Here is a 13,785-nt window from a genome sequence, read left to right as displayed (position 1 = left end):
TACCATGTCAATGAAAGGTTTATTTTGTATTAAATATATTACAATACTGAATGATAACTGTAAGAAAAAATATGGGTGCTGATTGTTTGTATTAAGTTTACATACAGCATACTATGAAAGAAAAACAGCCTCGTAGAGAACTAGCATCCGAAAAAAAAGAAAGTTCATGAAACAGACAAACATAAGGCATTTATGACGTCTCCTGAAGCAGGTGCAGATCTCCCACTAATGTGTTTTTTTTTTTTTTTTCATTCCCCAAAGAAAACAACCCTGAAACATGGCCGATTCCGCGCCTCACTGTGACATGGTGTATATAAAGTTAGTGGACCTACATGGTCACTGGAGGGTGACGTGTCATTGACGGCAGTTGTGCTGTAATCATCGGCTTAAATTACATTCAAGAGTGTGTTTGCTCTGAGAATCCTTTCAGTACGTATACATTATCTGTGGATGACATGGTGCTAATCAGTCATGGCAGCTGTGTTAAACGAGGACAGTGAGGTGCTGAAAGTATTGCTTGAGATGTTTTTTTTTTCAGGCGCCTTTAGATTCAGCCTTCATCAACACCACATTCAGCCATGCACTTTTATTTTAATGCTGAGAAAAACAGAGGTGTGTGTGTGTGTGTATAAGAGAGAGAAAAACACTGCAGAACTTGAGCGCATCGTCATGACGTAAAAAGGCATGGTCACAAAATAAAGAGTTAAATCTGTGCTAATCTGTATCATTTTACACAAAGACCTACTGTAATAGTAATGATTGTAATGCACTTAATTGCTGTCTGGATTAAATGTTTACATACGAGGATACGGGGGGGAAAAAGAAAGGGTTAGACACGTGGTTGTGAGTGGATACTGTGTGAGTCAGTGCTCAGGGTACACGGGGGGGACTGAATGTCCTGTGAATACAGACAGCAGGATTTAATGAACATGAAGGTTATGTACAGATGAGGTGTGTAAGAGTTTGATATATGATACTATGAGGACAATACTGAGCACACTGACTGAGTCTTCTTCCTTAGGAAGCCTTAAGGCCTCCGCGTGCTTAATGTGGAAATGACTTCTGTTAGGGTTGCGCAAAGACAGAACCATCTCCACAAGCTGCTTCTTGATTTCTTATTGGTTGTCGCATACGAGTGCTCTAGTACTGCAGGTGGCGCTATTAAAATGACAACGACGATTTCCATGACTATAGGTAGATGATTGGCGCTTCTCAGAGTCATCCATCTTTAAACGAATCAGCTTGGGCATGCCTCGTTTGCGCTGCCAGATGCCATGCGAAGCCACCGCATGACGTCCATTTGCTCCGCATTTATGTCATATTGTTCGTGGAATCCAGCTGAACATCATTTCCGCATAAATTATGCTGAAGCCATAGTTACAGATCTGCTTTCATGGTCACAGGTGACTTTTTACTCATGGAAACTAATAGAAATAAAATTGCATGGGCTTGCCTAAACATCCCAAAATGATCAGTAAGACTAAGATTATATGCGATTTATTCTACAAGGAGGTGGAAGATGATCTGTAATAATTGTTCCAAATATTTCTAAAGGATTTAAAAAGGACAAAAAACAGCTAATGGGTTTGACTGTTAGTGTCACATCCCTTGACACTTCACTCAACACTGACTTCAACAGCTTATGAAATGACGGAAATGATCATGACTGTACTTCAGACAAAGGCCGATTGTAACATCATTCTGTATCGTCGGAAAAGAAATGAACAAATATACAGCTATTTCCATCAGCAAGAATTTAGCATCCAAGGTCAGTGGTAACCTCTCCAGCATTAAGAGCCTTCCTTATTCTTACAGACAGCATCAGATATGTTTCAAAGCAAATGAATAAAGAAGCTCATTCAAGGATTCAGGAAATACACAGATGAATCAAAACCATGAACAACAAGAAAGGCTGATATACAGACAATTCAAAGTGAACGTTCAAACAAGAAGTGGCGAATGTTTCCTCTAAATCCTACCAAGTGACCAAAAAAAAGGCAATAATAAAAAGCAAAGCATAAAAAAAACAATCACACATTTCATCGTCGAGCTATACATATTTACACACGTGAGGAAATAAGAGAGCGTGTATGGCAAGGCTGGATGTGTTCGCTAGCGTTAGCGCTGATACACTGTGTGAATAAAGAAGCCTAAAAAATGAAATCTTACCAGCCTACAGAAATGCCCTCTGATACATGCTGTCCCCTAGCCTGCTTGTTAAAATATTAGCTTTCGTCGTCGTCGTTAGCACTACAAGGAGTTGATAAACATGTATTCTCATGCATACAGTGGAAAGTTTCTACGTGCTTTCGAAAAAACATGTTAACATCCAGCAGGTTTTGGATGACCTTCTCTCAACATGGCAACAAGGACACCAATCACAAGACATTATTGGTGCTGGATGAGGGGGGGGGGGGAGGGAGGGAGAGAGGGACAGGCCATTGCTTGGCCCAAAAAAGGGAGGCAGGGCAGGATAAAGGGGGCGGGATTAGCAGTCTCATATCCCCTGCCTCGTTCAGATGGGTAACTGACTGCAGCAGTGCCTGGCTTTGACCTTTGACCCAAGCCAGTCCCTCTGTTTCATTATGGTCGACTGCAATGATGAGAGGATGACGGCCGTGCTCTTCGTCCCAGCGCACTCCGGTGGACCCGCTAATCCTGGAGGACTTCAATTCTTCTGTTTGAATTCATTAGTTTCATTTTTTTTTCTCATTTGTATAAAAGCGGAGGAATGTGTAGTCCTTACGGAGATTTTGCAGAGTGATCGCAAGGAGCCTCTTTATATTGATGTCTCCCACAGCTGAAAGACAGAAATGACAAAGAGATAAAGTTAGATTTTAGATGTATTTATTTTATTCGCACACACAGATTTACTGAAAAATTTTGTGAAACTCAGTCATTTCACATTAATGGAAGCAAAACAGATCCAAAACAGCTCCATAAATTAAGACAAATAAGACTAGCTATATTCATTTAGGACAAACGAAATAAAAGAAGTATAAAAGAGTCCTATAAAAGGAGGAAGAGTTAGTGTGTGTCTGTGGTAGCTTAGCTACACTGGCTGAGCTGCATTATTGGAATATTTAGTGAACGCCCTTAGAGGGCGCTCTTTCAGCATTTAGTCGTTTTCAGCTCTGTTATGGAGGTATGTGAGCGTCAGCTGTGCCGTGAACGTGCTTGGTCATTTAAGAGTGAATTATCATGACATGAATATGAAGAAAATAAGCTTTACAGGAAAAAAACTTTTGTAAATCTGTCTGGAATTTTTGGTCAGTTTGACCTATGAAAACATTTCCACACAACTTTACTATAAGATTAATAAATGAGGCTCACTGCTGGCTTTCACTTCTATGCTGATGATACACAGTTATACTCATCAGTTTGGCCAGATTTATCAGGACTATGCAAAATGAGAGACTGTATAATACACAGAAAACATGGATGAAAGAAAATTTCTTTCTCCTATGTTTAGACCCATGTTTGCCCTTGACAAGGTTGCTGATTTGACCTTAAACACATAGATAGCTATTCTGTGAAATCAGAAGCTACAGTTATGGACCTTGGGACATTTTGCGTGGTTCTCATTTCTAAAATGACACTATTATTTGAGAAACAAAACCAAAATAGGACAACCCTATATGGTGTATCTTTATGGATTTATCTTATGATAACGCTGTTCAAATGCAAAAACATTGTATAATACTGTAAGCTGTTTTAATAATATCCAAGAGAAAAAGACCCTGTTAGAAAAACTATAGACTTTCAAGTATCTATATTTCAAAAAAGCACTTGTATTTTACCAATTGAATGTTGAAAAATCTCTCTTCCTACCATATTTAAAAAAAAAAAAAAAAAAAAAACACACCAGCGATGCCCTGCTATTAGTATATAGCGCCATCTACTGGTCAAAAGCTCAGTCCTAAAAACTCAGACACATCTTGTTTCTAGCAAGTTCTGAGTCTCACCCTGGCGCTCTGTCTGTTGGCCTTCCTCTCCTCGTCTGGTAGCGGTGGCATCGGGTACGGGTACCTTCGGCTCGAGGCGATTGAGCCCGTAGACGAGGTTGGGGACTTGGCAGGAGACAGCGTCCTGTATCGAGACGCAGCGTTAGAATTATATTTGTTGTCTTATTTTCATCATGTCTCAGTCTAGGTCAGACGTGGTCACTTTTGAACCGTGGGAGAGGTCAGAGGTCAATGCAAGTTGATAAAATTCATTAATATAAATAATCCATTACATTATATTAAGGAATATTATATTAAGACCAGGAGTACTCGTTATTACTATAAATATATAGCATCTGAGGATGCTTCAGAGCCCAGTGCATAAAGTGAAGCAACACGGATTACACAGAATAGGGGTGATGCTCAACAATAATGTCACAGACAAGGACAAGGACAAGCACAAAGACACGACACAAGACAAGCACACAGAACAGTAAGCATGCAGGAGAGCCGAAGAGTATTTTGTGTGTTAAAGAGAATAAAGTCAGTAATGAAAAAATGGAGAAATCTGAAAATACAAGGCTTTAGCACAGTCTAACGCTGTGTAACTTGGCCATTAAGTCTAGCTTGGCTCGTCTCACCTTCTAGGAGAAATCTAAACAGCACAATCCACAGTAAAATGGAAAAATGTCTTGCTGTTGCATACACATTAAACAAAACAAGTCCTTCAAATGGACTGCAAACACATTTTCTGCTTTCATCTTCGTTTCCAATTCCTATTCACTTTAGACAAAACCCAACGGACATTTCTCTGCATCTGGAACAATGAGGATCAAATCATTAGCTAATGATTTGAATTTTCGTTTTGAGAGCACAATGTACTGTTTCACTAAACCTGTAATGCACAGTAATGAAATATCTATTTCGTATTATTTTTTTTTAGACTGGGGCTGTGTTCCAATAAACGTCTTTGCTGACTTGCCCTCAACATATAACGTTGGGGACATCCTCATACCACCTTAAGGGCTGGTTCAATACTTTATTAGCAAAGTTGGTAATATGACATAATAGATCTGTGAAGGAATATTAATTACTATATTTTTACTTTATTTTTGTAATCTTAATGCAAGGACAAATTCAGTCAGTTCTGTGAAGGGAATCTATAGAAAAAGGAGTGTATTGGTATTGAAGTGGGTAACAATAACCAGCAAACAACCACAAAATCACAAAAATGGGGTAAGACACTAAGGCGTTTAAGGCTGTTAACGTGGCGTGTGAGGAAGAACACCAGTGTGCCAGTGGATTTCAAATATCAAACATTAGTGTAATAATGTTCATTTCTGGACACAAATATTTAAAAAAAAATAGCTTACCAACAATCCAACAAAACTAGTAACACAGCAGGAGTATTAATTCAAAAAAATTAAAAGAAAAAAAAAATTGATCTGCTCTGTTTGCTCCTTCTGTTAGTGCAAGTGGCCACTCATGGGACGTGAACTGTGAAGGGAAGTCTATATTGAAAAACAATACTGAAACACAGCTTCCCCTTGAGTAAGCATTTATCTGATAAAGAACCACATTCAGTATCTGCTATTTCAAACAGTCAGACAGTTATCTGGAGTCAGAACAGGTTTGTTGAATGCGTACGTACTCTCATGATGTTTACTTCTTTGAGTTTCATAAGGTCAGCCTCTGAGCTAATAGGATTCATTCCATAATATTGAGCTTTGTTTTTAATCAAGGGAATAATCAGAGGGATGCCCTTAAAGGAAACCCTATGTATAGCTTTAAAACTAAAAAATATCCGGTGTACATAAAAAAGCAAAATGAATAAATACGAAGCAGTCTGAGGTAATACCTAATATAGGGTCCCTCAGTGTTTTTATTCACATCTTCCACCCATTCAGTTACATAATAGTCTGTTTTGGAGCAAGGGGTTAAATACCTGCAGGAGGAGGTGGGGGAAGGAGCGATGATGAACACAGAAAGAGTGAGAGGAAGTGAGAAAGAGTGGAGGAGAAAGACAGGTGAGAGGAAAGAGAAGGAAGAAGGAGTTGGTAAACGACAGTAGAGCACAGCACTGACATTGTCTATGGCCCACCAAGATGCGAGTGAGAGAACCACAGAATGAGGGAAGAGTGAAAACTTTTGGCCAAAGAGACCAACTAGAGAAGATGCAATTCATAAAGTATAGACAGTGCTAGAAATTATACTGACAAAAATAACTATCTATTAAATATAAATAACTATCTGTTATATATAATAACTATTCCAGTTAAGCCCTATTGTCAAATTCATATATTATAAGATCAAGGTGCTATTACAATCCTGGGGTGATGAATTCTGCGTGTGTGTCAATTTCAGCGTGCTTCCGTTCCAAATTCAGTCAAATGAAAAATAGAAATAATAATAAAAAATGCATGTGGCAATCATATTTAAATTAAGCCTGAATGCATTTCAATTAAAAAAATTTAATTAATTAAATATGACTTCAAACTAACAGACAATATAACTTACTGCATCATTAGGATTTAAAGTCCATAATTTCCTTCTATACTTTATAATGAATTCATCAAAGTGACCTTGGGTTTGAGAACTGTGCTATACCTGTGCTATTATTATTATTATTATTATTATTATTATTATTATTATTATTATTATTATTATTATTGTTAGGCTCGAATACTGATGATGCCACAGCATTCCTTGGCTGGGGCCCAAGAGAGCAAAACTGGTCTCTGGATGAGAGGGATGGCCTACTGTCTCTCTCCTGTCAATCACAGCGATTCTAGCCAATCGTGAGCATCTGTGAGCTCATGTATGCGGAAGAGGGTAGATAGCGCTTTCCTCTGAGTACTCTATTCTGCCCTGTGACACAGCATGATGAGCACTTGAAAAGATGTGGTTGGTTATAGTTGGCACGTGTCTCAGAGGAAGCACATATTCGTCTTTACTGTCCCCGGTTGGTAGCTGTCGTGTGACGGGGAGAGGTGACTTGTGGGTAGAAAATGGCAGGTGACCACATATCACAGGTATCACAGCAAGTTTCTTTTAATTAAAGCTAATATTGTGCAAACAGGACATTCAGATATATTTTAAATTCTAAAAGGATTTCTTCAATAGATAATTTGTGTAAGACCGATTTGTCTCATTTTCCTTCATAGATACATACTATATCAGCTGAGTAAAATGCTGTATTCGTTTTTTGATGTCTGATGTAAAATAAGACTGTTTTGTAGCAGACTCTGACTTTTAGATTCTACTGGACTACTGGTGGCTTATAACTTCTCCTGACAGTCTCAGGAACCGCAGTAACTCATGACTTACTCTGTGGAGTTGGAACGAGGACGGAACTTCTTTCCTTTCAGCTTCTTCCTGTTGCCGCTAATATTCCCTGCAAACAACGGAAAAAACAACAACAACACTGTGCATTAGACATGAAAGCACTAGTGAGAATATTGTACAGCCCTCCTGAGTAATAGTGTGTGGTCCATGTTTGCCTTGTGTTTAGTTGTAGCTCTCATTGCACTCATTTCTAGTCAGGTGATGGAAACATGCTGCATTTCTATTGGCTCCTTTAACAGCCTCACTTTTTAGTCATTTCAAATATGTTTAAAGACTCTGTCCTGATTTTTTTTTTGCTTTTAATGAATTTGTCAGATGGAGAGGAAGCAAATTTAAATAAAAGTTTCTTCATTTACTAATCTACAGAGTGTCCCATAAGTCTCCATACATGGGGGACATTAACACTTTTTAGCAAAATGTCTTCCAAAATTTTTCATACTTAGTGTGTATTATATATACACACACACACACATATATATATATATATATATATATATATATATATATATATATATATATATATATATATATATATATATATATATATATTCTCATGGCTGGATCAGGAACCTTGCGATGGACTTTAACAGGAAACATGGCAAGCACATCACACACGACACTGTTGCCAAAATTATTAACAAATTCAAAAAGACTGGAAGTGTTTTTTCCTTTGGGACACCCTGTAGGTTAATCATGATAGCTCCTGTCATGGACATATATTAGTGCTTGAAGTAGAAGTCTGTTTTCTGAGACTGTATAAATGTAAAAAAAAAAAAAAAAAAAAAAAAAAAAAAAAAGTGTGTTTTGCATATTTGTTTGCTACCTTGCCACGAGTTGCTCCTGGGCCGACCATTTTCACAGATATCAGAAATGTGCTTGGCGTCTGGGATTCTCTCACTCCAGGAATGGGACAAGCCATTGGACCTTCAGAGCAAAGCAGCAGACCCACACACACAAATACAATGAATACAAGTCCTAGACTAGACTTCATCTGGCAAACGCATGAGAGCTTTACACCTTACATCACTGACATGATCCGAGTCCCCACAAGACAGACAAACACATCGGAACGGGAGTGACATGACATGACTAGGGATCAATGATATAATGAATGGAGCGGATGGTAGGAACATGTGAATGACGGACGTCACATCACTCTGAAAAGCAGGATGAAAGAGAAGCTAGACGAAGAGACGACCACGAACCCAGTGAACAGCATGATTAAAAAACACCGGCCAAGTTGAAAGATGATCACTTACTTACTGTCGCCACACTGTTATTCAGGTGATACAACAACCTGCTGTATTACACTTACAGTGACACAGAGAGAGGACAGAGTCATTGCAGTTTCAAGAGAAAACAGAAACCAGACCCAGTATGAGCAGCACAGATACCTTCACTTTATACAGCTTTTAAAAGATATGTATTAAACATTTATCAGGCAGTTTGTACGGTGCCATGGTGCTGAACTCAAACAACTCAATTTAGATGTTACTCAATTATGTCTTCAAACCACAGTGTGTACTTTAGTATCCAAAACTGAATGTTAGTGTCCATAGACCTAAGAATATTTTTTATTTAAGAATAAATCCTTGAGATAAATCTATTTTTAACTGTTTTAAATCTTTCTTTGGATCTGGAATTTCTATTCACACAATATTTGCTTATTTTCAATATAGTTACACCATATTTATATTTAATTTGAATAGTAGAACATGTATTCCCCTAACACTCAACCTTAATTACTGCCGTCTATTAACAACTACCTAATCTGATATCAATGCACTTAGTAAAGTCCTGTATATATTTTCTTCTTGCCCATATGGGAAATAAAAACACAATTTTTAGAAGTTATTTAAATGCCAAATAACGATAAATGATCAATTATATATTATAAAGTTGTATCAGTTTGTCATTATTGTGGGTGGCTCAATATAATGGCTTAAAATCATACCGTTGTTAGATAAAACCTCATAATTCTAAGATCTCAAAATTTGCCAAAAAAAGTTTTGTAGTGGACCCAGACTTTTGGATCCTGTCTGTCTTCTGTCCTATTGCATAACAGGGACATCATGTTCTACTTATGGGCGGTTTTACATCCTCTAACACCTGATAAAAGATTAAAACTGATTTGTTTGCACTACGTATGGCTACACTGTACAAACACTTAATACTAAGGATCGTCATAAGTTCAAACATGTTCTATAAATTTGTGTTTCCTAAAATGGCTTATGTTCTAATAAGAGCACTAAACAGCCTGTGACTTCTAATATTTAGGACTGAGCCATGCGCAATCAAAAACTTTTTGAAGTTTGAAAGTAAACTACACTACACAGAAAACGTTTGTGTGCTGCTCGGGACTGAGGCTGAGGATGAGGATGGTAAGGATGAAAATGGGCACAGGCGCACACCTGAAGCCGAACAGTGAGATGTTTTGGCTGATGGAGGGGATGGAGGTGTAGATCTGCAGGTGAGACAGGTAAGCAGACCTCTTCTTGGAGCTGCTGCCTGAGTTGGAGCTCACGCCCTGCGGCACGTCGCTGTAGAACGAGTCGGCGTCGCCCGGCTTCTTCACGTAATCACCCGGTGGCATTTGTCTGAAGAATACGAGCATGACCTGAATTAATACTGTTACAATTTACACAAAAATATATATACAGTGTATATATTGTCACCGCAATATAAAAAAATACACTGGATATTTACACATACAGTATTTCAATGAGATTTCTCAAATATAACAAAAGTGTTGAACGAACCGACAGAATCTTCGATGCACTTCAGATTCTGCAAATTGCCGCTGTCTATAGTTCCTGCATGAGACAAAAAAATACAATTAACACCAAGCATTCATGAATTTGTGTTACCTTATAATTAAGTCATGAATAAAGACACAATATAATATTAAACTATTATATTATAATATTATTTTTATAATATTTATAAGTATATAGCCACTAATGTCTGATAGTACTAGCAATGCTAATGCAGTAAGGCTCAGAGTAAGGTGCCTGAGGTAATTATCTTTATTTGTTTGTCTATAAATTAAATAAGAAAGGGTCTTTACATGGAGTTTGGGTGATAGACATGACTGTGTATCGCTTAACAATCATGTATTAATGTATTTTGTTCAAAGTAATTTGAATTAGCATGTTAGCTTGTTAGGAGCTAAGAGAAGTGAATGCTATGACTCTGTAGTGCAGTGTTAGTGATTAGGGACATCTCATGGAGAGATTTACATGAAAGATTAATAAAAAAAGAGTGTTTAGGAAAAGAAGCAAATAGAGAGAGAGTTTTAGAATAAGAAGAAGAGTCAGAAAGTGTATATGATTAGCATAATCTTCAGCATTTACTTACTTGTAGCCCCAGGCAGATATGGCTAGTATAAGAGCCAGAACGAGAATGGATCCTGCAATGGCACCGATGATGATGTTAGTACTGATGATGCCTGTGAGGAAAAAAGACAAGCCATGTTTACTGCAGCAATGAACACACATACACACATACACACATATACACACACTCGTCTGGACAAAAGAGACGTAACACAGATACAGCAGAACTGTTTGGTGATTCGTAGGTTGTTAAACAGGACTTTACCAAACAGAACAATATCTGAAACACACTGAGAAAGTTTTGAGTTTTCCAAGTAGCAAAGAACTAAAGTGAATTCATTCCCACAAGCAAAACATAGTAAAAGAACACATACCAAGGAGACTTTATGGCTTTAAAGAACTTTCAGTATGTTTTTGTGGTGATCCACTTACGTTGTAGTGACAGGGGATATATAAATGCAGTTTACTCTAATTTAAATAATACTGCTAATAAAATATGCCAGGAAGACTTTAATATTGTGCTAATAATCGCATGCTAGCTAATTTGCACTAGCTAGGCAAATCGCCTTAAAGTTTCGAGTGTTAGAAATAAGAGCAACAAGACTGGTTTTTTTTTTGTTGCCCTAGACACTGATAGTTGCTAAACCTGATTACAGTTTAAAAGTCAATGACAAAACTTATGTAATCAATAAAATAAATGAATAAAAAACAATAACTGGGAAAGACCACACTGCAGAACACACACACATACACACACAGAGAGAGACAGCAAGAGAGAGAGAGAGAGAGTGTGAGAGTGTGAGAGAGAGAGAGAGAGAGTGTGTGAGAGAGAAAGAGAGAGAGAGAGAGAGAGAGAGAGAGAGAATGTCACCCCAATCAAATCATCAAACAAGGTTTAAATGGAGAAAAATGGACAGCAATGGACAAAAAGCAACAGGGCGAAAGAGGGGGGTGAATAAAGCAGAAAATGGGGAAAGAACGACAACACAGAACGAAGAACAACCTCAAATCTGACCTCACTGAAACTCCAGCAAAAGACATGAGCCTGGTGACAAAGAATGAGTGCGTGAAAATGAAAGCTACAAAACAGAAACAAAGAAAAAGGAAAAACATTTTGTCTGTGACTGGTGAATGCCACTGGCTGACCATGAATATGAAAACAGAAATCAATCCAAAAAAACAGGCAGATAAAATAATGCACAAAATACACACATTGAAGCACAAATAGTTAGATTTTTTATTCTTTGTATTGTAGTGGTGCACTGATAAAGGTGCAGACGTTCTGTTATTGCTGCCCCTCACATTAAATACATGTATTTGCATTATATATGTATGTGTATATATTATATATGTATTTGCACCACAACGCTGTTGAACGCTTGATTCTGATTGGTCAGAATCAGAACGGTGTTGATTAATTATCTATAACAGCAGCTCTCACTGTAGTTCCGACAGCGAAGTTTATATTATTGTGCTCCTTCTAATAAGTTGTTGTTACTATAGTAACAACTTACAGAGGAATGCTCCATATAAACAAATTATAAAAGCGAGTAAAATCCTGGATATTGAGAAGTTTACAGTGTGGAGAATTTATTTAGCTTTTTTGGAATGAGTTTCCAGTGTCAGTGGTTTGTAACAGTCAGAGATTTCTCTGCAACATAACAAGCTACAGTTTTTGTCTAAACAACCTCAAGCGAGAGGGAAAAAAAGACGCTGGTGAGGGAACAACTGCGTATAGCTGCTATAACGTAAGTGAAAACAAGAATTAACGTGCTTCATGGATGTTCCACAACATCAAATGTAATTATAAATGGATAAAAAGTCATCAATAAGTCAAAACTTATTAGTGCTGTACTATAAGTATATAAAACTCTTATAAAACACTTCAGGACATGCTGTTATTGGAAAGAATTGACTTTGAAGTGATAACAGTAATTCTGCAGTGTGGTGGGCCGCATCACACAACATGTTATTGATTATTTTTCTTATAACAACATGCCATTAAGTGTTTTATTTCCTTACTTAAAGAACAAGAAAGATCTTTTTGAGGTACATTTTAAAAATCAGATTTATATCATGTTTTTGAAGTCCTATTCAAGTTTTTGGGCCTGAGATTAGCACAGAAATAAAATTGATACAAAATGACTCATCTTCCATTAAAAAAAATATTCTGATAGCAAGAGGATTTCCTAGTATGTCGAAAAATTTTGTCTTTGTATTTAAATATTGTTCTCACTGCTAATAAGTGAGATAAGTACATTGTGCAGTGGCTCAATGGGACAGTTATTTGCGTCGTAGTGAACTGAAATGATATCGGCGATGAGATAGTTTACCTGATGATGTAGCTGTAGGTCCCACCACCAGGTAGCTGAGTGGTGATGAGGAGTTACAGTCTTCACCTGCCCAGCCCAGGTGACACACACACTTCAGTTCATTGCTGCACACCTGCAAAGTGCGACACACATCCTGGATCATTATAAAGTCTCAGTACAAAGTCTCAGAAAGTCTAAAATACAAAAATACAGATGAGCTCAGATTTCATTCGGACATTCTCGACACTGTCAGGACCAGCCCTTATTCAAAGTGAAGCCTGATTCAATCTGGTTTTCTTTTAGCAGGCAGATTTCACATACAACTCGACTTTGAAACAAAATTCTCAGCTTTGTTGAAAATAAAATGCACATATAATTAGTTGTTGTTTTTTTTCAAATAAATAGCACATGGCAAGCCACTCATTAGACAGAGGAACTTAGATTTTCAGTATAAATCCCAGCTCAGCTCTTTTGCTACATATTTGCCAGAAGGTGTTGATTAATTTTCTATAACAGCAGCTCTGAGAATAGTTCCGGCTTTAAGGCAAATCATGGGTTTATATTAAAACTTACATTAAACATGCTTTTAGTTAACAAATGAAAATGTATAATCATTGATATGGTGAAGTTTTCTGTTAGGAGACATTTATGTATGTTTATGGAAGGAGTCTCCAGTGTCAAGCTTTGTAACGGTAAGTTTTCCACCATGGGAAAGTCTTCAGGACAGAGGAAGTTACGTTTTCTGGTTTCTTGGTAACATGACAAGCTGTATTTTTGTCTTAATAACTTCAAAAGAGAGGCTGGTGAAGGAACGATTGTTTATAGTTGCTACAACATAAGTAATATCTG

At 37.4% G+C, this 13,785-nt stretch overlaps 1 protein-coding gene across 5 annotated transcripts in view; it reads right to left on the bottom strand.

Annotated features, from left to right (window-relative positions):
* adam22 (ADAM metallopeptidase domain 22) overlaps positions 1–13,785 on the bottom strand; it is a 76,051-nt gene continuing 62,266 nt past the window's right edge. Inside the window, exons 24-32 of one of the 5 annotated variants that reach the window (XM_026924170.3) lie at positions 12,958–13,069; positions 10,647–10,737; positions 10,049–10,102; positions 9,701–9,886; positions 8,113–8,213; positions 7,272–7,338; positions 5,803–5,889; positions 3,966–4,089; positions 1–2,800 (exon numbers count right to left, since the gene is read on the bottom strand). In XM_026924170.3, coding sequence (XP_026779971.1) covers positions 2,780–2,800; positions 3,966–4,089; positions 5,803–5,889; positions 7,272–7,338; positions 8,113–8,213; positions 9,701–9,886; positions 10,049–10,102; positions 10,647–10,737; positions 12,958–13,069 — 843 coding nt within the window. In that variant the 3' untranslated portion in view covers positions 1–2,779. Of the gene's footprint in view, positions 2,801–3,965; positions 4,090–5,474; positions 5,890–7,267; positions 7,339–8,112; positions 8,214–9,700; positions 9,887–10,048; positions 10,103–10,646; positions 10,738–12,957; positions 13,070–13,785 lie in introns of those variants that run through there. The other 4 variants (XM_026924167.3, XM_026924168.3, XM_053228124.1 and 1 more) reach the window with 4 other exon arrangements.

Source organism: Pangasianodon hypophthalmus, chromosome 22 (genome assembly GCF_027358585.1).
Source record: "Pangasianodon hypophthalmus isolate fPanHyp1 chromosome 22, fPanHyp1.pri, whole genome shotgun sequence".
NCBI lineage: Eukaryota > Metazoa > Chordata > Actinopteri > Siluriformes > Pangasiidae > Pangasianodon > Pangasianodon hypophthalmus.
Note: the sequence above shows the minus strand (reverse complement) of the source record. Positions and strands in the feature narration are given on the sequence as shown.